This window comes from Alosa pseudoharengus, unplaced genomic scaffold, assembly GCF_046254945.1.
Source record: "Alosa pseudoharengus isolate Yale_2024_CS ecotype anadromous, Long Island Sound unplaced genomic scaffold, YU_APseudo_1.1 YU_APseudo_1.1_scf_23, whole genome shotgun sequence".
NCBI lineage: Eukaryota > Metazoa > Chordata > Actinopteri > Clupeiformes > Clupeidae > Alosa > Alosa pseudoharengus.
Genome location: NW_027468685.1, coordinates 15,128,083 through 15,152,914, shown reverse-complemented (window position 1 = coordinate 15,152,914; position 24,832 = coordinate 15,128,083). Strand labels below are relative to the sequence as shown.

Below are 24,832 nucleotides of genomic sequence, written 5' to 3'. Positions count from 1 at the left end.
GTTTTTATCACGCCTTTGTAAAAAATCACGCCTTTGTAAAAAATCCTAATCAAGGCCCTTTCTGATTGTACAGTGTGTTTCCCCTTGAAAGTGACACAATAAATCACAAGTCGTTTTGTGCAATGATTGTTCTTGTTTTGTTTAATGGGTTCAGTGCCTCACTTTGTGTCAGGCCTATCTGAGTCTATTTCTCTCATGCTTGTTTAAAATATCTGTGTGCATGGATAGCCTATTGATAAGTTAGTGATAGCGGTTCACAATAAACATTTTATTTAATGGTATGTCTATAATAAATGGAGACTTACTAATACAGCGTGTATGCGTGAATAAATGTAGGCCTATCAACTTTCGACCTAAATGTCACATAACTGTGTAGCCATTGCGCATGCGCAAGTCAGACGCGGTAGTAGACCAGACATGGCGCTTTTGGAAAGATCTCTCCGTCTTTACCTGACTGCTAACCGTGGTCTCTATAAAGCAACGGCCGTTTGCATCAAAAGACAGTTATCAGAGAAAGCGTCCTCCAAAGCCAAGGCCACCAGCAGTCCCGAAACATCTGATCATATTCTTTATACGCCGGAGCATTTTGCACTGAAGGAATCCCTAAAGAAGGTAGCTTTAGCAAGCTAGCCTAGAGGGCTAACTTAGCGTTGTTGACGTTTTAAACTGTCTAAATTAATTTCAGTAAGTTACAGTTACGTTTATTAAGGTGTACTCTAATCTTAGTAGCCATCATTGCAAACATAGTTCATGCAAATTTGTAGAAAGGGTGTAATGTAGTTAATTTAGACACCGGGCTATAGTAGGTGAGAGGTCATATGTGTTATGTCAGTACACAAGCTCCTATCAAAAACCCTAGGAAAATCAGACAACGTTACGTTTAGGTTGTCCAATGTCTATGAAGGGGTATTGCTAAGTAAATATACACTGCACGATGTTAAGTCTGTAAATGTTAAGCCTGTACAATTCTGTCATTTGTCACTGCTACTCTGAGAATGTTTTGATGAGGAGAGAAAATAGGTCACAGGATTCACAGTCAATGTCAGCAATTTTATCTAATGTTAAATACAATTAGCGAGTAAGATAACTAATATCTGGATATTTGTCTTTTTTTTTATTAGATTCCTGACCGTTTACTTTGTAACATGTCAATCAGTTTCTTCTTAGAAGTCGTGTTCGTGTAATGTTACAGGCAGTGAAAGGAAGATTGTCAGTGTGTATGCATGACTATGACGGTGGATAGAGGAGTTCAAGGCCTATGCTGAAAGAATACGGTGTTATGGTTATTCTATTTGCCAAGTCACTGCAGAGTTTGTGCTCATTCATTCACCCAAAAGCCGCATTGCAAAAAAATCATAGGGGCCTAAACAATGAGACAGAAGCACATTGCTGAAGCCTATGTAATGTATAGTATGTGAGGTAGTGTAGTAGAAGTGATAACAATATAGTGTGGAAGTGAGGACAACATGAATTTACTCGACAGTAAGACAAGAAAAATAAATAATGAAATGCCGTATTTAGGCCCATATTTCAACATCTGAATCAAATTGAATATTTGATTATGAAATTAATTCATGCATTATTAAGCCATTATGGGTAAAAAGTTCAAAATCAAAATGAATAATCTTGGAGCTATACTTAAGTTATATTATGTTATATTTAGACAACCATTTAGCACTTTCCCCCAGTGACAACTACATTGCCGTAAAATAAGAATAGATGTCCTTCTTCTTAACCTTCACGCCCTCTCCTCTGCCACATTAACCCTGTCTAGACTCATGTGGTTACTAAGGATCTACGCTAAACATTTGAGCATCTAAAAATAGTTCACCATACAACAGTCGGAAATATGAAGTGGAGGGAAGTTGTTATTATTCCGCTGCCACCCTCAGAGGATGCCGGGAGATGAAAATAGGCAGCTGTGGGGAACACTCCCAATACAGGAGAGGAAATGGGATGCTGGGAGACAATGCAGTTGAGAATGGAGGTGAACATTGTAGACTGGTGAGTGTGAATCACTGCAGTTATCACCTACAGTAAGGCCTAGAGGGATGTGCTCCAAGACTGGCAGGTGTGGGGAGGAAGAGGATGCTGTTCAGGTTCCTGCCCTTCTGCTCAGCCCCACCCCAAATCGCCACAAGTGGTTAAGAGCGTCCAGTGTAGCGCATGATCTTATTATTCGTTTTGAATGTAGATGTTCAGTGCTCCATAATGCTTGCTGTGGCATGTTAGTGTTGTTTGTCAGCATTTCTAGATAACATTTGTCAATAACAGATATTTTAGGTTGCCTCCTTCACTGTACAGTACATCAGTGTTGAGCCATACACCATAACTCTCTCATGTATTGTTTTAAAAGGAATTTCGTGGTCAATCAACAACTTCAATTATGTATTTTTCTGTGAAACATCATCCCCTTTGGGTGTGAGAATGTGTTCAAATGATCATTGACATTGCACATTCATTTTCTAGGCGGGATATGCTTCGTTGGAAGCTTAGTTGAGTGGTGCTCTGTGGTGTTGGTCATTACTGTTGACCACAAATCTTAGGCCCAGTGATAGGAAATTCTTCTGCAAGAACCAAAACATCACAACAGTTTCTGAAAAAAAAGAGATAACTGATTTAAGGCCCCCAGGGAGAAGTGTTTCCTTTTTTCCAAGGCTCGGAGGAAACCTCCCTTCCTTTTCTGCACTATCCATTAGGATCGTTAGATTATATTTTGCTCCATATGGATACCTCTGGCTGTTGTGTTGACTAGGCTGGTGTGTTTTGAGTCTTGTAGTTGGGTCTCGTGTAACTTCAGTAATTTCCCCAGAATGGGTTACTTGCTCCTATTTTGCCTCTGTTTTCAGACAGTATGTTTCTGTTGGCTTGTCGGTGAAGCCTTGTTTGTTTAGTTTGGAAGAGGGAGTTGAGTTCCCGTTTCTCTAGGCCTATCTGTCTCAGACTTTCAAAATGTAACTTCAGTTGAGAAGTTTAAAGCACATGCTGTAAAGTGCTCTTGGTCTGCAAGGACATTAGGCTATGCACTATGAGGTCATGACGGAGAAGTAATTTTCAGTTTGTTACAAAAGTAAAACATGTTCTAATTCAGACTAATTGAATAATGCTTGTTAAAACAATTAGCAAGCAAAAGAAAAAACCTTGACTCAGGTTCTCATAATGCTTGATAAATTGAATAAAATTGGAATATTTCTGCATTAGATGCTTTTAATTTAATAATACTTTGCAGAACACTCATTCTCTATTTTCGAGTCCCACAATGTTCTTCCACAGGAAAGAGCCAGATTATTCTCTGGTTTGTTTTTAAGGACTTGTTGACACTCAAAGCAACTGAAAGTAGACTGGGGGCCTCTTCATTAGCTTTCCAAAGTGAATGGAAATTATGAAAGTAAAAATAATTCTTCCAAGGACATCTGTTTTGCTGAAGGGCTCCAAAGTTATGTTTTGTTATGACTTTGTGTCATTTCCCCCCTCTTGATTCACTATTAATGTAGCCAATTTGATGTTTTGTTCCTCCTTCTTTTGCTTAAGGGAAATGTATGTGGGCAATTCCGCACAAAACTGTCACATCTACGCCCCAGCTGTGGCGCAACTGGCTGGGGCACCTGCACCGTATGCCGGCGACCCGGGTTCGATTCCCGCCCCGTGGTCCTTTCCGGATCCCACCCCTGCTCTCTCTCCCATTCGCTTCCTGTCACTCTCCACTCTCCACTCCATAAAGCCCAAAAAAATATACTTAAAAAAAACAAAAACTCACATCCATAATGCCAACACAATTCCATGGTATTTAGTTGCTAAACTCATGGACGTGACAGTTTTGCTTGGAATTGCCCACATACAGGTTATTTTCTGTGTCATTGTGAAATACAATTTAAACCATTGTATTCTGTGACACTGCCATGATTTAGGCATTCTGGAGAAAAAAGGCATGGTGATCAGATGACTGCGGAGAGGATTCCAAAGAATTGCGCAAGCATAGGTTTTGGCACTTACTGAACACTATCAAATCTCTGGGCATTAGCCTAGTCTGCTGTGTCTGTCTTACATAGAAACAAGAGTTATTGTTTATGTCAAATTGTAAGTGGCGTAATTGTCGCAGTATGTCTGTACCTCTGACAATAGGCATGGGAATTGTATGTCACCACTGCTGAAATTGCCTCAAAATGATTGCTCTTCTGTGTGAAGTGAATCTGATAAAGTCAAGATACTTCTGATATTCAATCATGTTGAAACTGATCGCAAATCACTGCTTAAGGTGCAGTCAGGGATGTTTACATTAATTAGCAGGTGCTTTTCTTACCAAAAAAAAATAAAAAATATACCATATAACCAAGGACCAAACGAAACATACCAGCGAGGCAGCTCACCCATACTTTCAGTATTCCCAGATAAATTCCCCCACGTTGTTTGTTTCCAGTTTTCGGAGCCTGGACTGCCTACAGAGACCAGGGTTTTTCACAGTGTAATCACGGGTTGGGCAGCTAGCGGTTGTGAGGAGATGATTGCTGAATATGACAAAAATTTTTATGGGCTTCAAATCGTGTAAAATCCCTGACTGGCAAATCAGACGGTGGAAAACACATCAAGAATTCATTTCATTCCCTATACCTCGTGTAGGGTAGGAAAGTAAAACAAATTATGCTATTGGATGATTTTATTATGCATAAGTTAAAAAAAAAATCTGTCTACACAACAAGCCATGAATGCCTCCTTTAACACAATGTGGACCCTGCAGTATGAAAGTGTAACATGCATACACAAACCGACCTACTCTTTTGTTGTTGTATCTGAGTGGCCTGTGTTTTGTAGATTGTGGACCAGGAGATCAACCCCTATGTGGACAAGTGGGAGGAAGAGGGATTGTTTCCTGCTCACAAGATTTTCAAGATCCTTGGAAATGCTGGGTTTTTAGGAGTCAACAAGCCCGTTGGTAGGTTGACCAACTTTGTTCTTTTGAAACTTTCTGAACTTCCTGAATCTACTCATCATTGTTACACAGCAAGTTTTCACATTCTTAGCCTTTGTGAAAGTTGAAGCACCTCAGCAAATATGAATACTGTACAGGTTGCTTTAAAGAGGTGTGCCAAATGAAAAGCCATGTAGATAAATGAATAAAGGATTGAAAATTATCTCAAGAGCAAGAAGCGGAAATCTATTGTGTCTGTGAGCACATAGGCGCCAGGACTTATAATAGCATAATAACTGGTACATATAATTTATAATGTAAAAGGCAATACTATTGTATTTTGTCAAGAATTGACATCATCCTCTGGGAAAACTAGTCATGAAGGTAAAAGGAGAATGTGAAAAGAATGGCCCTCAGATTTCCTTTTGTGGCGCTAGCAGACATCATTTAAAAAATAAGTTGTTGTTTTTTTTTTTTTAATGTCAGCCATCAGCAAGAGCTATTGCATTTGGGGTGAACCGTTAGAGTCTGTGGAACAATGGTACATTGGTAATCTATTAATCAGCTTTTTCAGTTTGAAAATTTTCAACTTTACTTTCTGTTCTATAAAGCAGATAATTTTGGCATGTGGACAAAACAAGGCATTTGAGGGCATAATCTGGGCTTTGCGAAACACTTATTAGTATTTTTTCACCATTTCCTAGCATTTTATCAATCAAACAACTAATCGGTTATTTGAGAAAATAATTGACTGATTAATCAACTATGACAAAAAACATTAATTGCAGCCCTTAATTCATTAATTGCAGCCATTTCTAGCCTCCCTCTCATGGCAGAAGAAGAGATAAATGCATTCACACTTGAGAGCTGTGTGGTGACTGATCAGCTGGCCCCATAGGGGGGAAACGGCTTTATAAAGGAGAGAGAGGGGGAGAGGGAGAGAATGAATTAGAAAGTGCTGACATCTGAAGAGTTTTGCATTAGCTCATCTGGATTACAGGGCAGCGAGGGCTGTTCCCGGTACAAGATTACCAGACTGGGATATTGGATAACCTCAATAAAAGATGGTGCCTGCTAAAGGAGCCTAGCCTAGAAATCTAGACGCACCCTAGCGGCAGCAAATGTAATTTGCTGCCATGGTAGTCTAGCAACTCTCCGTTGGCTTGCGAGATGGAAAAATTAAACTTCGATAAGGCCAATCACATTGTGTATAGAGTCGGTAGGCGGGCTTAACATAATGATTGATGGCAGAGCAACGGTTCTACGTGAATTCCCTGCTACTTGAAAACAAAGAAGGATGTTGCTGTTGCCTAACAGCGTTACACAAGTTAAGCTTTTTTTAAGTTGGCAAAAGTTTGAACTAGCCAACTAGCTCCGCTGGTGGGAAAACGCATGGGACTCATGAGTTGTAGCGCTATCCTATTGCGTGCAGAGGGAATTTGAAAGACAACCGATTATCCCACCTGAGAATGGTGAGTCCCCAGACCCTACATCTTGATGTGGGTCTGGCTCGTCAGGCTAAAAGGAGCCACAACATATCTGAGAAATATCATATTGATATTAGGCTGCTGTGAGCATTCAACTTGAGCAGTGACAGCAGATCTATTTTCCCTGCTCATAACTCCCACCTCTGCCGACAGTTACAGTTATCAAAAACTCCCACGTCATTTTTCATTGGAGATGGCCACTCACCAATAAATGTTAATGCAGGTTTATTACATAGTGAAAAACTGACAGGTGGTCTTCTATGATCATAGTAAGTAGTACGTCATTGTATTATTGTAATACTTTGATAGATAGATAGATAGATACTTTATTGATCCCCAAGGGGAAATTCAAGACAGTGCCTGGAAGTGCCTTATCCCAGGAAGACTATATTGTTCCAGGTAGCAAATGTGACAGAGGATGTTTTCAGTCAATGCAACATGAGACAAAGGGCTTCCAGCAAGACTGAAGACGTGCCAGTAACACGAGGTCTTTCTCTCTGAGTAATAATGCTGGGATATACGGAATTACTTTAATTTTCAAATAAGTCAGGGAATGAAAGACCTGCATCCCGTACAAGGATTGAAGGAGACTGGAGGAAATGACACCTTACAAACTTCTGGCACAGCATTTATTTGGCTTACTCATGGTCAACACTGATTAGATAATCAATATTGTAGTACAAATGCATAATATGTACCACATACACACACACACACAGACACAAATGTCTGCCGTTTAGTGTTCAGCAAAGATTTGCACTGTGATATGAACAGTCACACAAACGTAAAAATACATGCACAAGAACACACAAAAGAGACAAAATGCACTAAAACAGCCAAAGTTTGGCGCTCAGTACTCTGTACTTGCTAAAAGCGGAAGCATAGTCCAGCCTGCCAACACCGAGCTCGGACGTAACACCAGTGACCTCTCCTCCCATGTTCAAGGTCATTATTCAATCAACAGGGAGTTTTCACAGCAACTCCTCTGCGTTGTGAAGAGCTGGCAGTGAAAGTATTTTCCCAAATCCTAATTTTTCCACTTGCCTCATGAAATGTGAAATCAGGCAGCAGTGGATGACATGATGAATTCAAAGTTCATTCTGTACTTCTCATCCTCTGATAAGTACTTAATTAATGACTCAAGAGCTCAGACATTTTATGTCTTCAAAGGCCAAGAATAGGTGATTAATCCCGCCAATAACTATTCTTCCCACCATAGCCTGGCCTTGAAAAATATCACTATGACAATTATTTTTGTTATGTAGCTAAGGAAATGCATTCTGGTCATATGAGGCATATGGTCCTCGCCCAACATATGAATGTTAGTCATACAATCAGGCTCGACTCACATTGTAAATATGGTAAAATTGTTCTTATGTGGTGTTGTGTGTGGTTATCTCATGTGCCTCACCCATGCTGTCTTAATAAACCAGCATGTCGATTAAATGGATTCTCCACATGTCATAAAATTAATATTTGCTACCCCGGAGTCACAACCACATATAAACACACAAGTGAAGTCATTGGTGTATCTGTCCAATTGTCGGCCACAGCTGTGATTCTTGTTTTCACTCTAATGAAATGGTCACTGGCCCTGGTGGCCCTGTCGGCTCTTAAGTTGAAACAGCTGTCTTTGTCCTCCTCGTGATGTTTCCTCCCCCTGTTGGACATCTCAGTGCTCTTTTCATCGTGACCGCAGCCAACTGCGACATCGAACCGCCCCTGTAGATGAAACAACGACTCAATTCCTTCAGGATTTGTTTTTCCAAGTCGGCCGCACCAGGATGTCAGGGTGTCGGACCTCAGATCCGCATAATTGGACGTTTTTTTAAACCAAGGCCTGCTCAAATATTTACTTGACTCACATACTCGGTCAGATGTATGACATCCTCAGTTTCCTGTCCGGCCTGGTTTTGAAGAACAGTTAACAAATGACTTCAGTCAGATACACTAACATTGAATTTCACAAGCTGGTCATCTAATATAATAATATGATATAATCTTTCTAACGTGGAACTATGTTACGCTATCTTGTTTGGCAAAATTATTGGCAATGTCATGCTGGTAATGCTTTTTTAGATGTTAGTGGGGTGTTTTTACCTAAACAAAACTGCATTGTGCATAGAGTGGACAGCCAGCGGGGGCAATAGGTGGTGTGTGTCCTTCACAAATCACGACCATATATCGGTACATCAAAATTATTTCGAAGATGATAAGAAATAGTTGTTATTACGCATAAAAACATATCTCAAAAAGTGGCAGATTATTGCACGGTGTTGCTTTAAGCTTTGGCTGTTTCATACATTCGTTTTGAAAAGTACAAATGCAAGGAGTCACGTTCATGGAATGTTGGGCAAAGTGTTGATCAGGCTTTCAGCAGATAAGGTCTTATGGAATAGCTGAAGGCTAATGTTATTTCATGTGCTGTCATCACACATATCTAGATAAATGGCCTGAAAAAGCCGTAGTGGTGAGGTCTCTTCAAAGTAATTGCTGTCTAAGTCAAGGTTCAAGTTTTAATGTTCTGTGAAAATCTACCAAGCGGATATAAATGCAAAGTTTTAAAAACTTTTGTGCCGGAGTGATCTTTTGTAAGCCTTGTGCCCCTGACATCTATCGCCGTGCTAAGGCAATGGGTTTGACATTACTGCTGCATGGGAGATTTTCAGTGCATTACTCCTACTACTACTTTGAAGAGCAACATTAGACATAATAAAATACATAGATGTCTCCCCTGCATGTGAAAAGTGTTTCTCAGATGATCCGCCCGACCTCGAGCACCTGCAAACTCTTCATTGTTATAATGGCTTTGTAGAGTCTTTGTCTGTTCAGTGGTTGGGTTTTCCCTTGAAGCATGTCTGGTTTAGCTTGGCCGACTTCAGATGTCTCATGTAAATCATCAAGGTGAAATTGAAGGTCATGGCAGAGCAGAGAGCTTACTCACCATGTAGTCCTGCAATCCCAACAGACTGCTTTTAAAATTAAGCTATTACTTCATGGACATTCCATGGACCTGCATAAATTTGTCAGTGTTGACATAACAACACGAAAGGACGAATGTTATTAATACATTGTAATAGTATTAATTATCCCACTGCACATGAAAACATGCTCGTGTATGTTTTGCTATACACAGTACGTAATCATAGATCCTTTAAAGGGTCCAGTATGTAGGAAATAATGGAAAATAAATGGTAACCATTCCAAAAATGATCGCCATATGTTGTCAGAGAGTAAGGAAACACGATGAATTGAAGTAATGGCTTATTTGACAACATTACTATAACCTGTAAAACCCCATAAAACCCATGAAAAAAAATGAGTTACGGGGCGGAATCTCTTGGAATTTTCGTTTATTTTTTGAACGATTAATTCTAGAATAGCGTATTAATAATGGGCTGGCGAGTCCTCCTATTTGTGTTGCCAAATTAGCAAAGGCCAACTGTCAACTTGCTGTCAGTTGTAGTCATGAACGCCTACAAGAGGCAGGCAAATTTCCAAAATTAAAACAAGAAACAAATTAAGTGGACATCGGAGGAGCTTACTGATATGGCGACGTCTTCGTCAAATGTCAAAACGTCAAATGTCGTCAAAAGTCTGACGCAGAGCTGGCCATATTTCTCCACGACAGGTAGCCTAGGTTAAACTTCATCTGCAAGTTCTTCATCTGTCATGGTTAGAGAAAACGTTAAAGCAGCTGCAGGTCAACTAACGTTATTAGCTAAGTCTTAATTACATCTGGCAACCCAGAAGAGGCTCGCGTCTGGTAGTCTTGAGAACGTTCACCAGTGTTTTGATTTTGGCCTACAGAACGTTCGGTAACAATCCTACAAATCGCTCCTTTAAAATCTATTTCTGGCTGAGTATTATTTTCTGAGGAATACCAAGAGAGAAGATATTGGAAAGAGTTATAAGGAAGCAATGTGAGAAAGTAAATTTTGGTGTTTTGTGTCACTGCCAGAGTATGGAGGGCTGGGACTGGACTTCAGCTACAGTGTGGCTGTTTCAGAGGAACTGGGCAACATCAACTGTGGCGGGATCCCCATGGCCATCGGAGTTCAGAGCGATATGGCCACACCTGCGCTGGCCAGGTAAGGTCTACACACAAAAGCATATAATGTAGTGTGTAGTGCAACTGTGCATCCAAACAACCACGTTCAACCATGCAAAGATTCTGTTCATGTGCATCGGTGTTGTTTACACATATGACTGCATAATTTTTGCATGTTAGCATCATATCTGAATCCCCCGAAGGGTCAGACCTCCGTTTGACAAATATCCGCATATACTGCAGAGGACATGTCTGAAAGCAGCTTATATAATGTTTAAGAAAAATGCTGGCCCCAGCCGTGGCGCGGCTGACTGGGGCACCTGCACCGTACGCCGGCGACCCGGGTTCGATTCCCGCCCCGTGGTCCTTTCCGGATCCCATCCCGACTCTCTCCCACTCGCTTCCTGTCATTCTCTACTGTCCTGTAAATTAGGCATAAAAGGCCAAAAAAATATCTAAAAAAAGAAAGATGCTGAAGCAGAACTTTGAAAAGACATTTACTGAACAAAAGCTGATACAAAGTTGCAAATCTAACTAAAAATGTGTTTTCATCTGGACCACTTTGGTTCTGCCCAAGGCATCGCCAATACATACTTATGTGACCGACAGCTATGCGCAGACTGGGTGTTCAACTTCTCATTAAAGCCACAATGATGTCCCACAGTGTGCTGTGCATGTATAATTATGTTTTGCAATGCTGTTCTGTGAAAGCAAGTGGTAGTGCAGCCCCTCATCCTCTTTGTTCTTCTCTTTCCCCCTTCCCGTCCTGGGCCCTCCAGGTTCGGCTCTGCAGAGCTGAGGAGAGAGTTCCTGTTGCCCTCCATAATGGGGGACAAAGTGGCATGCCTGGGGGTGAGCGAGGTTGGGGCTGGTTCCGATGTCGCAAGTAAGTTCCCTGCTAATGACAAGTCATCATCAAAGGGAACTGTTTTTCCGCTTGCTTTCGCCACTTCCCCCCTAGGGCTGTATCACTGCAACATCCCCTTAACTGGGAATCAGAAAACATAGTGCGTTGCAGGCTTCAAAGCCAGTGCAAAGCAAGCAAGTACATTGTGAGATAAAAGGGCTCAAATACACGGTTTGGTGCAAGGCTTCTTTTTTTTTTTTTTAAAGTAAGTGTACAATCATTATTTTGTTTTCTGGAAGAGGACCGCAAAAGATCACTTGAGTCCTTGAGAGCCACCGGGGCGTCCTTATGTAGGAATGGTGTGCTTTTCATCTCTTAATTGCTGATTTCATGGAACTCATTTCCCATTGGATAACTGTCCTGCAGCATGCATGTGCATGACACTTAGTAGTCTGATGAGGAAAGAATGAGGGGGGGGGGTGGTGGTGGTTGTGCTGTAGGATGAGAGGATGACTGGCTTAGCCACGTCTCAATGACTCATTGAGGTTTGCTTTCATTGTTCATTGTTCAGGTTAGAATACATGATTGAAGCCACGTGGCAAAGTCATACGCAGATATTGTGGAAACAGAATGAAAAGGAGAAACTATTTTTTTCCCCTTTATCTTTACTTTTTCCCCCCTCTCTCCACTAGGCATTAAGACAAAAGCGGTGCGGAAGGGGGACGAGTTTGTCATTAACGGGGGCAAGATGTGGACAACTAATGGCACTCAGGCTGACTGGATGTGCCTGCTAGCCAACACCAGCGACGGTCCCCCGCACAAAAACAAGTCCCTCATCTGTCTGCCAATGAACTCACCAGGTGACAACAACAACATACCAGAATTAAGAGTCAGTACAAGGAAAGGAAAGATACAGAAGTTAGATTCAGTCCATGTTGATAGATCATCAATTTCCTTTATGACCTACAGTATAGTATACCATGGTCCATGTGTCTGGAAAATGTATATAAAACTTGGGTTCAGTCCATGTTGAGAAAAAATGTTGGACTACAGAAATCATGTTAAATTCCATCTTGATGTACAGTATTTTCCCTATCTGTCTGTTTCACTGGAAGTACTGTAGCCCAGACAGGGGACATTCTCATACATTGTATTCATTTGCTTGTGTCAAAGGGGTCCATATTGCGCGTAAGATTGGTAAGATTGGGATGTGGTCCTCGGACACGGCAGAGGTGTTCTTCGATGACGTGCGAGTGCCATGCAAGAACCTCATTGGCCAGGAGGGGATGGGCTTCACCTACCAGATGCTGCAGTTCCAGGAAGAGAGACTGTGGGCAGTGGCCAGTAGTAAGTGTATGACCCTTCACCTCAGACTGCCCCCACCGTGCACATGGGCTGTACCTTGGAGGCAGGCCTCTCTTGCTCCAGCGTATTTCACAACATCAGGAGCAGCAAGAGGGTTGTGGGAGGTGGAGAGTAGAAAGGAGGCTTTTCCCGTTAGTGTGAGTAGAACCCCATGACATATGGCTTTCTGAAGGGCCCATTAGTCAGTGGCAAGATGGTATTATTGTGTGAAAGTAGTTGTAATGCATTCATGCCTTAAATCTGTCTGTCCATGTGAATGGAGGAACCCTGTTTGGATTCTTGAAATTGAGCCAAACACAAGACGCTAGAAAGTCGGCCTTTTCCTTTTAGCAGGGTAGACTGGTCATTTCCTTCCCCCCCTGCAGTCAGATGAGATTAACCTCTCCCTGGAATCCTGAGTCATCCATTCTTTCTCAGCTCCCACTGATAGATGTATGGGGACGGGCGAAGGTTGCGAACAAGCACAGGACACAGGACCGCCATATCGCTCACATTTTTACCCACCCACCCTGTGACTCCTGCCTGCCCAATTGTGAATTAGAAAAAAAAACAATACTCGGGCACTTTGTTCTCTGGCTAACACCCCTGAAGTGCAAGTGGTAGCTTAGAACTAATAATGCCAAGGACATGTATTTTGGAGATGTGGAAGTACATGTAGTGAGACATGCATGTGATTACTTCCCTGTATTGTGTGTGTTCATATCTGCCCTCTTAGTAATACGTCTTGGCATTAGAGCGATTACTGAGTGACACTAAATGCCTAAGTAAATGTTGTTATCCCCCCCCCCCCCCCCCCCCCCATATTGAGTGAATTAATAAATAAATGCTAACTGTGTCGTTGCTAACAGTCATGTCCATGATGGAGAAGGTATTGCAGGAGACTATCAAGTACACGCGGCAGAGGAAGATCTTCAACCAGCCCGTGCTCTACCACCAGGCTGTGCACTTCCGGCTGGCTGAGCTGGAGACGGAGGTGGAGCTGCTGCGCTCCCTGCTGTACCGCGCCACAGGTGGGTCTGCAAGGCGCACAGTCGAGGCTATCTTAACTTATCCTAGCTGAGTGTGGATTAGGAGATTGATTTGATCGTATCTGGTACCACGTCATTGACTGAATAATTGATCCCAATCCGCATTTAGATCAGATTACCTCATGATTGACCCCAGATGTTTTTATGTCTGGTGCCAGTAGACTAGCTACCGACTGAGTTACAGATCAGTTGAGTGCTTACATAAGTGCACAAGGGTTCTCTACTGTAGTAGAAAGAAATGGCTGATCTTTAATGCAATATTTACATTGCCTATTATCAGCAACGGTTCATCCAATGTTCCAAAGGCACATTCTGTTCCCTAATCTGATATAATTTTAAAAGGCTAACTGAGAAAACACTGGAGAACCCTTTTGCAATTATGTAAGCACATAATGTAATCTGCTGCCCTGATTAAAAAAACAATGCAACTGATCTCAGCTGGGATTCTGTCTATAATGGAGTGGAATGGAAATTTCTAAGTGATCCCAAACTTTTGACCGGTAGTGTATGTAGCAGCTTGCATGGTTGGAACTGTGCAAGCATTCCCAAAATATCAGTTTGAACTATGGTGGTGCAACTTACATAGTCCGATGCATCATTAAGCGACACAAAGTGTTTCCCCAAAACTATAGTTCCAGCAAACGTTCGTAATCACTGTCGTAAAGTTATGTAGTTTGTAACATACAGTAACTACAGCTTTTGGCCTGTGGTTGAAGCAGGGCTCCAGAGTGCGACCAATTTGGTCGCATATGCGACCTAATTTTTCAAAAGTGCGACTAAAAAAATCGGAGGTCGCACCGGTGCGACCAGCTTTTCGAGAGAGGAAAAAGTGTCCGCATTAAAACTCTACCTTTGGTTCAATAACAGACACATATTTGGCCAATATCGTGGTTTAAACAAATCACAGATAGTGAAGGGCGGGACCTCCCCTCTGATTGGCCGTGGCCCAGTGCCTGTGTGTAAATTTGAAAATGCGTGTGCTGTAGAGAGAGAGAGAGAGAGAGAGGTCAGAGACCCGTCAGATAAACAGAGTGGATGCAGTGGCATTACAGTGTGATCACATAGGCCGAGATAAATGTCCCCTCTCCCCACTGCCTTTCGGCGGCTGGCAGCAGCAAACCGATCAGACCAGCCCGAGATGATGAGCAAGTTTATCGTTGCCTACGATAGGCCTAGTGAAACTTCCCTTCACCAAGTTCAGTCCGAAATAATTATTCACCAGAAAAATAGTTTGAACGTAAACCCGACGTACAGGAATGCCACTTGCGCCAAATGTATAGGAGTCATTGCAGATGAAAAGACGTCTTAAAATTGCGAACAATGCATACAAGGCCTTCCCGAACGACAGAGATACAGATATCGCCGAAAAGGAGTGCGCCATTGACCGCAGTTACATGCAGGGAGTAACCCGGTTTTCAACAGCAATATTCGTTTTGCGCGCGAGTTGTGTAAACTCATTCTGATGGCATCAATCAATTTAATCCGGTATTTGTCGCAAACCGAATATCGCTGCTACATTTAACCCATTTACTCCTAAAATGCCTGCTAAAAAAGCCTATAGAATCCTATGGCATTCTAGACTAAATAACCTTATTTCCTGAGGGTTTTCTGAAAACATACTAAAAATTGTCAGCGTCTACCAAAATTTAATATCTAAGCCTCTTTAGCACCTAAAAACATGAAATATAAAGCATGCTGCGCTACGCAGCATCCAGCGGGAGGGTCAATGTTGCGCTACGCAGCATCCAGCGGGAGGGTCAATGTTGCGTCATGCAGCATCCAGCGCGAATGGGTTAAAGCCCGAATATTCCCTGCATGTATAACTGTGGTCATTGTGTACGGTGAATTGAATGGACACATTTAGATCGAGCATGGCAAGTCATTGCAATAGCCTATAATAATAGGCCTACCATTTTGTTACTGCATTAACCATAGTGATGTTCTTATTGAAAATTTAAAAATACTAAAATTAAAAAGTAAATTGCATTGTGGGGCTGTCAAATGATTATTGCAATCATTGCAAAATCACATAAAAATCCCCCAGGCTACTTGGAACATCTCTTTAAATTGTGCTCAAATACATTTCTATGGAAGATGCTAGCCTGGCGAGCTGGTTTAGCCAAGGCCTAAAGATCATGAAGGATAGTATGTAAGACATTGAGCCATGAGATGTGCAGTTTGAAGCCCTTAAAAGGTGAGCACTGTTAATTTACTCACTGTTATTTTTATTTAATTCATCTTGAGATGTTTTAAGTTTAAATTTCAGCTCAGTGGAGCACTTAAAGCACCAACACTTCATTAAGTTACTTTTCTTGTAGAATTGTAAATCATAAGTCATAGGACAACCTATATAGGACAGTAATTAAGGATAAAAAGTGAACCTGCTGCGGTGTTAAATGCGATGTGGTTGAAAATTTGGGTGCACCTAACTTTTGTGCTGGTGCACCTAAGAAAAAAAGTTAGGCGCACCAGTGCAACCAGTGCAAAAAGTTAGTCTGGAGCCCTGGGTTGAAGCATAGTAGAAGGATTTAAACCTCTCAGGTAGGTGACTGTCATGTGAATCAAGGCTAAACTAGATGTACCGCAGAGCGGTACAAAATATGACCGCCGCCCAGTCCAGCACATTTTTTCCACAAAAAGAAATCACGCTGAAAGGCCTATATGATTCTAACTGTCTCACTAAATTGCATTATCCACACTCAATTCTCACTGGTATCTGCTAGACAACAAGTACCAAAACATGATTAGTTCATAGATTTCACATGTAAAATTCATTTTATACAACCCCACCTCCATCTTGCCTGTTCATAATTATGAGAAATTCTTGATGTTATGTTTATGTTATGTGTGTGGGTGTGTGTGTGTGTGTGTGAGTGTGTGTGTGTGTGTGTGTGTGTGTGTGTGTGTGTGCGTGCCTGCGTATGTGCCTGTTCATGGAAGCGTACATATGTCTACTGTGTGAGTATGTGTCATACGTATGATTACTGTGAATGTGTGTGTGTGTGTGTGTATCTGTTTGTGCACATGTGTGCACATGAACTGGGTTAACATGACCCCTGGAGGCAAATATACGGAAAAAATGGTCATCCTAGGCCCTACAGTTCTCAAGATATTCACAGAGAACTGTGTCTGGCCTACCCTCATTTCGGGGGGTCCAGTCCAGCGGGGGGGCTACAGATCAAAACGAAAAATGACAGTTCCATGCTATCCATGTGGGGGTACATGCCCACCAAGTTTTGTGTACCCCGGTCTTTCAGTGTCCCGGGAATCCTTGTTGGTGTACGTCACTAAATGTACACATAAATTGTTTTATTGTAAGGCCCCCCATGAACGAAAGTACACAAAACTTGGCATGCATTCGGAGGGTGTCATAATGATCCTACACTTTCAATTTCGTGCAGTTTTGACCATGTCAGCCAGAGATATTGTGATGAAAACACCTAATTTTTTGCTTTTTAATTTTTAACTAGGTGGCGCTATACATGAAATAAGTGGTAATGGGATGGGTTGACATGGCCCCTTGAGATCAACATACAAAAAAAAGGTGGACCTCCTAGGCCCTACGGTTCTCGAGATATTCACAGAAAACTGTCTCCGGCCACCTACAGGCCAGTTGGTGTATAGTAACATAAATTAATTTATTGTGTGGCCCCCCATGAACGGAATTCCACGAAACTTGGCGTGCATTCAGAGGGTGTCATAATGATCCTACACTTCCAATTTCGTGCAGTTTTGACTATGTTAGGTCACAGATACCTGCGATTACAACACCTCATTTTTACTTTTTTGTGTTTAACTAGGTGGCGCTATACATGAAATGAGTGGTTATGGAATGGGTTGACATGGCCCCTTGAGATCAACATACAAAAAAAAAATGGTCCTCCTAAACCTTACGGTTCTCGAGATATTCACAGAAAACTGTGTCTGCCCTACCCTCCTTTCGGGGGGTGCAGTCCAGCGGGGGGGCTACAGATCAAAACGAAAAACGATGGTTCCATGCTATCCATATGGGGTTACATGCCCACCAAGTTTCGTCTACCCCGGTCTTTCAGTGTCCCGGGAATCATTGACGGAAATTTGGACATGCGAAAAAGAAAAAAGAAAAAAAAAGAAAAAAAATCTGACTAAACCTATATGACCGCCGCTTCGCTGCGCGGCGGTCATAATAACAGTAGAGTACACAACTGGTTTCACCTGCACATTTAAATGATACATGTATAAAAAGTTCATTCAAAGCAGTTATCAATTTACAAAGTCAGCCTAGGAATAAATAAAAAAAAAAGCGGAGATGATTCACGGATAAAACTGAGATAGTCCATCATAAGTCTGTTATTTGCAGGTGTCCTATACGTCATTAACCATGTTAATTCAAGCTACTGAAGTTTGGAAACTATCAAGGTTCAAACAAAGTATTGTTATTCCAACAAAGTCGCCACAATGTTCTGTACATTCTGCCGCCTCTGGTTTGGCACGGTATTGCACTTATGGTCGGATGATTTAGCGATAAGATGTCCAATAGACTTCCTGTAATACCTAATTTAAAAGAGGAGGGTCTTGTCTACAAAATAAGCCCTGATTGGGTTATATCCGAACATAGTGACCAATCCTATGGGTGATTTATTAACATGAGTCTCTGATTTTCTCTGATTTCGCCAAATTTGTCCCGTAACAGTGATCTGTACACCGCTTTTGGATACGATTTAAACACACATTTTACACTGTATAATGTATATTTACATTGTTGAATGTTGGTAGATTACGTAGTTAATGGATAGGTTTGTTGATCAATACGTGGTAAGGATTATTTTAAGATTTAGCTTAGATGTAGCTTAGCCTTACCAGCAAGTCATTTGGTACTTCCATGTTCTTTCTCTGATAACTAATAGCCTACTCTTAAATAAATCAACGGAAACTCCTCAAGTCATTGTAAGTGTGGTAGTTACAGGGCAGTAAGAGAATACATCAGATTAATGAGCAGTGGGTTTAGAGGAATGCATCAGATTAAAGAGCACTTGTAAGACCAAAAACACAGAACACAACATGCATATATGTAAAAAAGCAACAAACTATATACAGTTAAGTATGTACAATATTTGCACTACAATATTTACAATATTTATACTATTTACAACTCCAGCTCTAATGCCACCTGGAGCGAGACACTGTCCTTGCGCTTGTGCCATTACCACTCACCCTCTGGTACCACACTGACCCCCAGGCACTCTACCTGGGTTTAACTCATAGTTGGACTGTTTCCACTAGCATCACCCTCTAAATTAGCACGTCAGTCTTCTAAACAAGTGGAATCATGCTGTGAGATCCACAGATAACTGGATCACTGTAGCCCCAGGTTCACCTGACTGAACGAATACAAATGAACAATTGAACAAAGAAGTTGAGCAATTACACATCTGTTATTTGACTTCAGGAGTGGTGTGATCAACTTTTGTGTCCTATGAGTAACATTACACCAAAATGATTGACTCAAATTTCATGAAACCTAGTGCAAAAATGAAACATAGGATAAGGAATTGCCCATCATTTTCTGCCCGGATCTGACTCAAGGGGTAACTCCTTTTTTCCACTTTCACACTAATATTTTGATTCCACTTTCACACTTTCATGTAGCCAGATAAGGCATTTGTGCTGTGTTTGAAACTGTTTACCTTTTAAATTGGTCACTATTGCCCATGTTTAATAAACATCGCCTATGATTAGATTTCCATTTCCATGGGAATTTCCATAATTATTCGGGCGGATGTGACTGAAGGGGGCGGCTTAAGTCATGCGTGATAAGGCATTTGGAACATAGCCTATGTTTAGAGGGAAGTTGTTTGGGATTACGATGTAGGGATAGACATATGACGTTGGGACAGAAGAGTCGAAAGAGTCTAAAAGGTCTTTTTGCAAAGTTAACAACAACAAGTGTGACTGATTCTCTTCTTCCTGGGGACAGCTATGTACATCAAGGGCCAAGACGTGACCAAGCTGGCCTCCATGGCCAAGCTGAAGGCAGGCCGACTGGCTCGGGAGGTGGGGGACAGCTGCCTGCAGTACTGGGGAGGGATGGGCTTCACCAGCGATGTGCTTGTCAGTAGGTTCTACAGGTGAGCCAGTTCTGGCATGCTCCAGTCAGCTGGTACCCTGCCAGCACAGATATATGCATGTCAGTCTCTCTCTCTCTCTCTTACACTCACACACACACACACGTCTGCAGTCGTCACTGATCAGTACTCACACCAAGTGATGTGGTCGGTTGAGTAAGCGTGTGATTATGGAATTATTGCTCACTTCATTGACATTTTTCTCACTGAAATTTGCTTTCTCCCAGAGTAGTAGTAATACAAACATAACAGTAGACTTTTATAAAATTAAGACATTGTTTCTTCTCAAACACCAAAGCACCCAGAGCAGTATTTGTGCCTGTCGTGGATTTCAGTAACAGGATGAAGAGCACTTATTTATGTCATAGTGGTGGGTGTGTTACAACATAGACCTTTCCAAGTAACCTGTTGAAGAGTGACTTTTCCTGGCTCCTTCTAGAGTTCTACGCAAAGGGTAATTGTCCCATCATAGTGCGGAACTCATCACATATTTGTGACCGTAGTCAGAAGTCATATGTTTGTCACTTATTTTGAAAGAAAAATTATGTGTGACATTGCTAGGCATAGTTTGAATGAGCATGACCATTTTCTTCTGAATAGCAGTTATTAGATATCCTTTATAGTTTTACATTCAATGTATATTTAACTGCAGTTTAGGTTGAGTTTGTAGTGTTTGATGTAACATTCATCACTGTAAAATCTCAACTAATATTTTCTCATAAACCAGGGACTCTAGATTATTATCTATTGGAGGTGGAGCGGATGAAGTCATGCTGGCCATCATATGCAAGTACATGGACACCTTGCCCAGGCAGTGACATCACAATAATCCCAGCTTTTTCATTATGAAATGACACAAGTGCTCTTCTGTCACAATATTTGATAAGAATAAGATGGCAATGTCTCAGTAAGAATGGTTAATTCAGTGCCTTAATGTTTTATTTGTATATAATTAAATATATAATTATAATTTTTGTTAATCATTTTCTTTGTAGATATATAGTGTGAATATTGTACAGCTCTTACACATTGTAGCATGAAATACTTCTGGAATCATTGTGTTTATAACAGAGGTAAAATAATTAAAAACATGAAACTTCTTACACATAAAATGTTTAATGAACTCATTTTCCCTCTTATTTACAACTTGACATTTACAGAGAAATTTGATGGATCACATGCACTGTTTACAACTCAGAATTGGTTTTGCAGTTCAGATGCTTTTGAGCAAAAGAGTTGCTGCAGGAAAAAAGTATCCAAATGTAGGCCCTTCAGCTGTGTGAAGCCCTGTGGTATTAAGCAGCTTATAATGAACCTAGATCAAATTGAAAGGTATTTGAATCCAAACCCAAAAATTAGGAGTGTCCTGGAGATCCAGAAAAATGTATGTGACTGTAAAGAGTGGAATGTCCCTTTGCACACTATCAAAACAGTATTGCATGTTCCGGTCATCTAATTTATAGACTTTGCTGCTGATCCTTTTTTGTTTGGGGGGTGGGGGTGTAGTTGCACTACCCAGTTCTGTTTTCCATACATTAGCCCTTACATTTTTGTGGACAGGCTACAGACTGATTTTAATGATGAAAGTAGTAACAACTTGCCACAAGTATCTTAAGTCACCTCACAATATTTTGTTTCTTCTAAATTCTTCTTCTTTGTTTCTTCTAAATTATACATCAATTTAAAAAATATGTTTTCCTATTAACATAAGTGTCTGAGACTCCGCTCAAAAAAAAATAAAAATAATAATGGAAAAAAAAAACCTGACCACCTTCGAAGTTCAACGGCAATCATGAACCAGTCCTTATCCCAAACTGAATATATGTAGCTCAGCCTTCAATACAACTCCATTCCAGACACGTAATCCTACAGTGTGGAAAACTAGACAGGGCGGTATTATTACGGTACACCTATTCATATTGGTAGGGTTAAGACACTTCCTTAGGCTATATTGCACATATATGTTTCATTGTGATAAAAATACGCTTATGGCAATTTGTTGTCATCACCATCAGTCCCATTGTTTTTTTTACCTGAACCAGAGCAACATGGCACGCAGGGAGAGCATGACAGCAGAGAGAAGAGCCGTCAGGTCTCTGTTCATCACCTTAATCTAATGACCCAGTACAAAATGGTAAAGACGAAAAGGGCAAAGAGCAACATGTAGCAAAATACTTTGGTCTGGCTTCCTCTGGACAACTGCTTCAGTCTGCCCATTGTGGCTCCTAGTAAACCTCCTGTTGAGTCAAAATCAGAGTCCTGGGGAGAAAATCAATGCAGAGGCTGAATCAAAATTAAACCATTGGGTTATGGTGTAATTATAAACCTAGTGGAAGGGACTACCGGAATAGATGTAGTTGAATCCTTAAAAATGGAAAACTTAGGTGTTTAAGCATTAATATAGTAATGTTAATGTGTATTCTAATTCTCTGGCTGTGGTGAGGAAACGTACCATATCTTGCAACATCTGGTTGTGATGCTTTACTTCTGCCCCAATGTCAATAGACAACTGAAAAGAAAGGAGAGGGAAATAGAAATAAGTCACTCACAGAGTATCTTGTCGAACAGTAATTTGGTTAAATTATCAGTGTAAGGGTCCCAGACCCATGTTGTGCTGTGAGAACTTACATGCTTCAAAGCACTGACTTTTGCCCTCAGACCTTCTTGTAAATGTTCATTCTCTTCCTCATGCACACTGTATCCACTGGCGACATAGCTGCCTTGAGGGCCTCCTTCACCTGTTAACAATTAGGAAGAGACATGTTGAGGTCGAAATTAAATGACTTGTTGTAACGTAGATGATTACCATCTTTACGACAATCACCTGGGCCATTTTACACACTAGGTTGTCAATACTGACAAAGGGACAATAGTCATGTCACTACACTCTCACTACTACAGGCTAGATGCCAGTTGTAGGCCTACTTGTCGTGTATTTAAAAAGGCATGGTGAAAGTTAGCAGATTGTTTGCATCGCTAGTTTAGAATATGTTCTATCTATGCTGTTACAGTTAGCTGCCATCATACATCGACTTACGTTAGCTAACGTTAACGAAACACAGTTCGTCAGGGCTAGGCTATTAAATGTAACAGTCATATAGAATATTTTCGCAGCCACGAATACAAGTAAACACACAGTCCACTAACAATTACAATATGTTCTTGAGTAAAATCTTAGGCCTAACTTGAGCAAATTATGCCGGGCCAGCCTGCTAGCTAGCTAGCATAGCTGAGTAATGTTATGCTCTTATGTGATGAAATGAAAGCAAACCCTTCTTACCCAAACCTGCGCGCCTCATCGTTATTCCTTGAAGACAATTTCAATTTGAGGTAATGCGTTTTATCTAAAATGTTCCTGATGATTGATCCACCACTATGTAGCCTATCTCACCTTTTCAATGTTGCTCTTTAGACTACGCCACGACACCATACGGAAGCCCATAAGGAAAATGTGTTTTCCTGTGTCGCAATGGTAACTGGGTAAGTGAGTTTATTATGGGTGATGATTTACACACAGAACACATGGTGTGGGGCAGTACAGCTGCCTTAGAAATATTTGTACATTTTCAAGATGATAGATACCATAACGTTAACCACAGAAATTAATTGTTTAAAAGGTTTATGCTGACTTATGTTTACAGTCTAGATTCTCTTTACAGGCCTGGGCCATTCTATGAAACAGGTGCCTAACATTTTCAAAAATGTCATAATAAGTAAACTTTTTTTCCATTTATCCACAGCATTAAAGACATGATCTCCTTCCAAAAAATTAAAAATGTGCGCACTTCAGTATACATTTTTTTCCACATTGAAATATAATGGGTTAAAATATAACAAATAGGCCTACAATGTCTAGTTATCCACGTGGTCAAGTTATTGGCCTAAGAATACATGCTTTCAATAAGATATGTAATTTGCTTAGCAATGATATTGTCAAAACTGTAATAAAAAAAGTTATTCCTGTCTAATTTGTGTAACAGGGTGTAATTAAGCTTCACGGACCCCCTCACCAAAGAAACAACAAATAAACAATGTAAAAGAATGTCAGATTTTTCTGCTTAGTTTATTAGGTGCTCTACAGGCAAATTGACATGGTGATATTTTAGATGTAAATGTCAACCCGGACACATGCATGGAAATGGTCATGCACTTGTGAAAAATGGTTAAAAATAGTGTGATACTCTAAGAATAGTATTTTCTTGTACATTGTGTTAACAAGAACGCTCCTTCACGAGTGGGAGGCTCAGATGGTTGGAACCTTTAATTTCCTCCTTTAAATACCCAGGATTTATGTCTTGATTTGCCTTGTGAATCAAGTGTTAGACTCTGCTCATATATATGGATTAAAAGGTCTAAATGATATATGAAGCAATAAAGCACAAATGGACATCAGGGCGTTTTCTCTGCTGGGTTCAAGACAGTAAACACTGACATTTCCAAACTGCAGTACCACGTTCACAGCAGTGCGGATATTCGATGAAAGACCTACAGAACGCATGGCTCGACTTAATCCTCAACAACTCCTTCAGAAATTGTAATTATTATGCAAATGCTCACTGCTGTCTTCATTCTATAGACAGTTTTTTGTCCTATATGAAGATTTCCATTAACTTGCATAACATTAAGTCGCGCCTTCACAGATTGGCTATTTGAGTAATTGCAATACCATTTCTATGTCCGGTATTTCAGTCAGTAATTCATTTCAGATAAGTGGCTTTATATGAAAAAAACACATTGGCAGATCAGGAAGGCAGAACAATATTATTCTCTAAGATTACATTTCTACTCGTGCTTTACATGCTTTGTGGCCTTTCTGGACTGACAATGGGGAATGTGCATCTCTCAGATCATAAATATCCAAAGAATTAAAAAATGTGTTTACTGTGAATGTAGCTATAGACTCAATAATTGTCGGACTCAGACTTCAGAGTGTGCATGACTTGGAACTGTAACTAAAAACAGTGTGCATTTAGAAAGGATTATCATTTATAATCTCCCCTGATGAAAGTGTTATTGTTTTGTGGTTAGAGAAAAAATATGTCTA

The 24,832-nt window shown here is 40.8% G+C and overlaps 2 protein-coding genes across 3 annotated transcripts; one reads left to right on the top strand and one right to left on the bottom strand.

Moving 5' to 3' along the window:
• The first annotated feature begins 405 nt into the window (after positions 1-405).
• Positions 406-20,900, top strand: LOC143140694 (putative acyl-CoA dehydrogenase 6). Of its 2 annotated transcripts, none has more exons than XM_076301743.1 (9): positions 406-612; positions 4,810-4,930; positions 10,355-10,484; positions 11,224-11,330; positions 11,984-12,151; positions 12,465-12,638; positions 13,505-13,666; positions 19,641-19,791; positions 20,516-20,900. In XM_076301743.1, the coding sequence occupies exons 1-9, from the start codon at positions 418-420 to the stop codon at positions 20,604-20,606; spliced, it is 1,299 nt and encodes a 432-aa protein (XP_076157858.1). In that variant the 5' UTR covers positions 406-417; the 3' UTR covers positions 20,607-20,900. The 2 variants fall into 2 exon arrangements, with proteins under 2 accessions (XP_076157858.1, XP_076157859.1); XM_076301744.1 differs by lacking the exon at positions 406-612 and adding an exon at positions 648-2,004.
• On the bottom strand, positions 20,886-23,230 carry bet1 (Bet1 golgi vesicular membrane trafficking protein). The gene is made up of 4 exons (XM_076301755.1): positions 23,069-23,230; positions 22,417-22,526; positions 22,241-22,297; positions 20,886-22,047 (listed from the first exon to the last, which is right to left on the bottom strand). The coding sequence occupies exons 1-4, from the start codon at positions 23,085-23,087 to the stop codon at positions 21,892-21,894; spliced, it is 342 nt and encodes a 113-aa protein (XP_076157870.1). The 5' UTR covers positions 23,088-23,230; the 3' UTR covers positions 20,886-21,891.
• Positions 23,231-24,832: the final 1,602 nt, after the last annotated feature.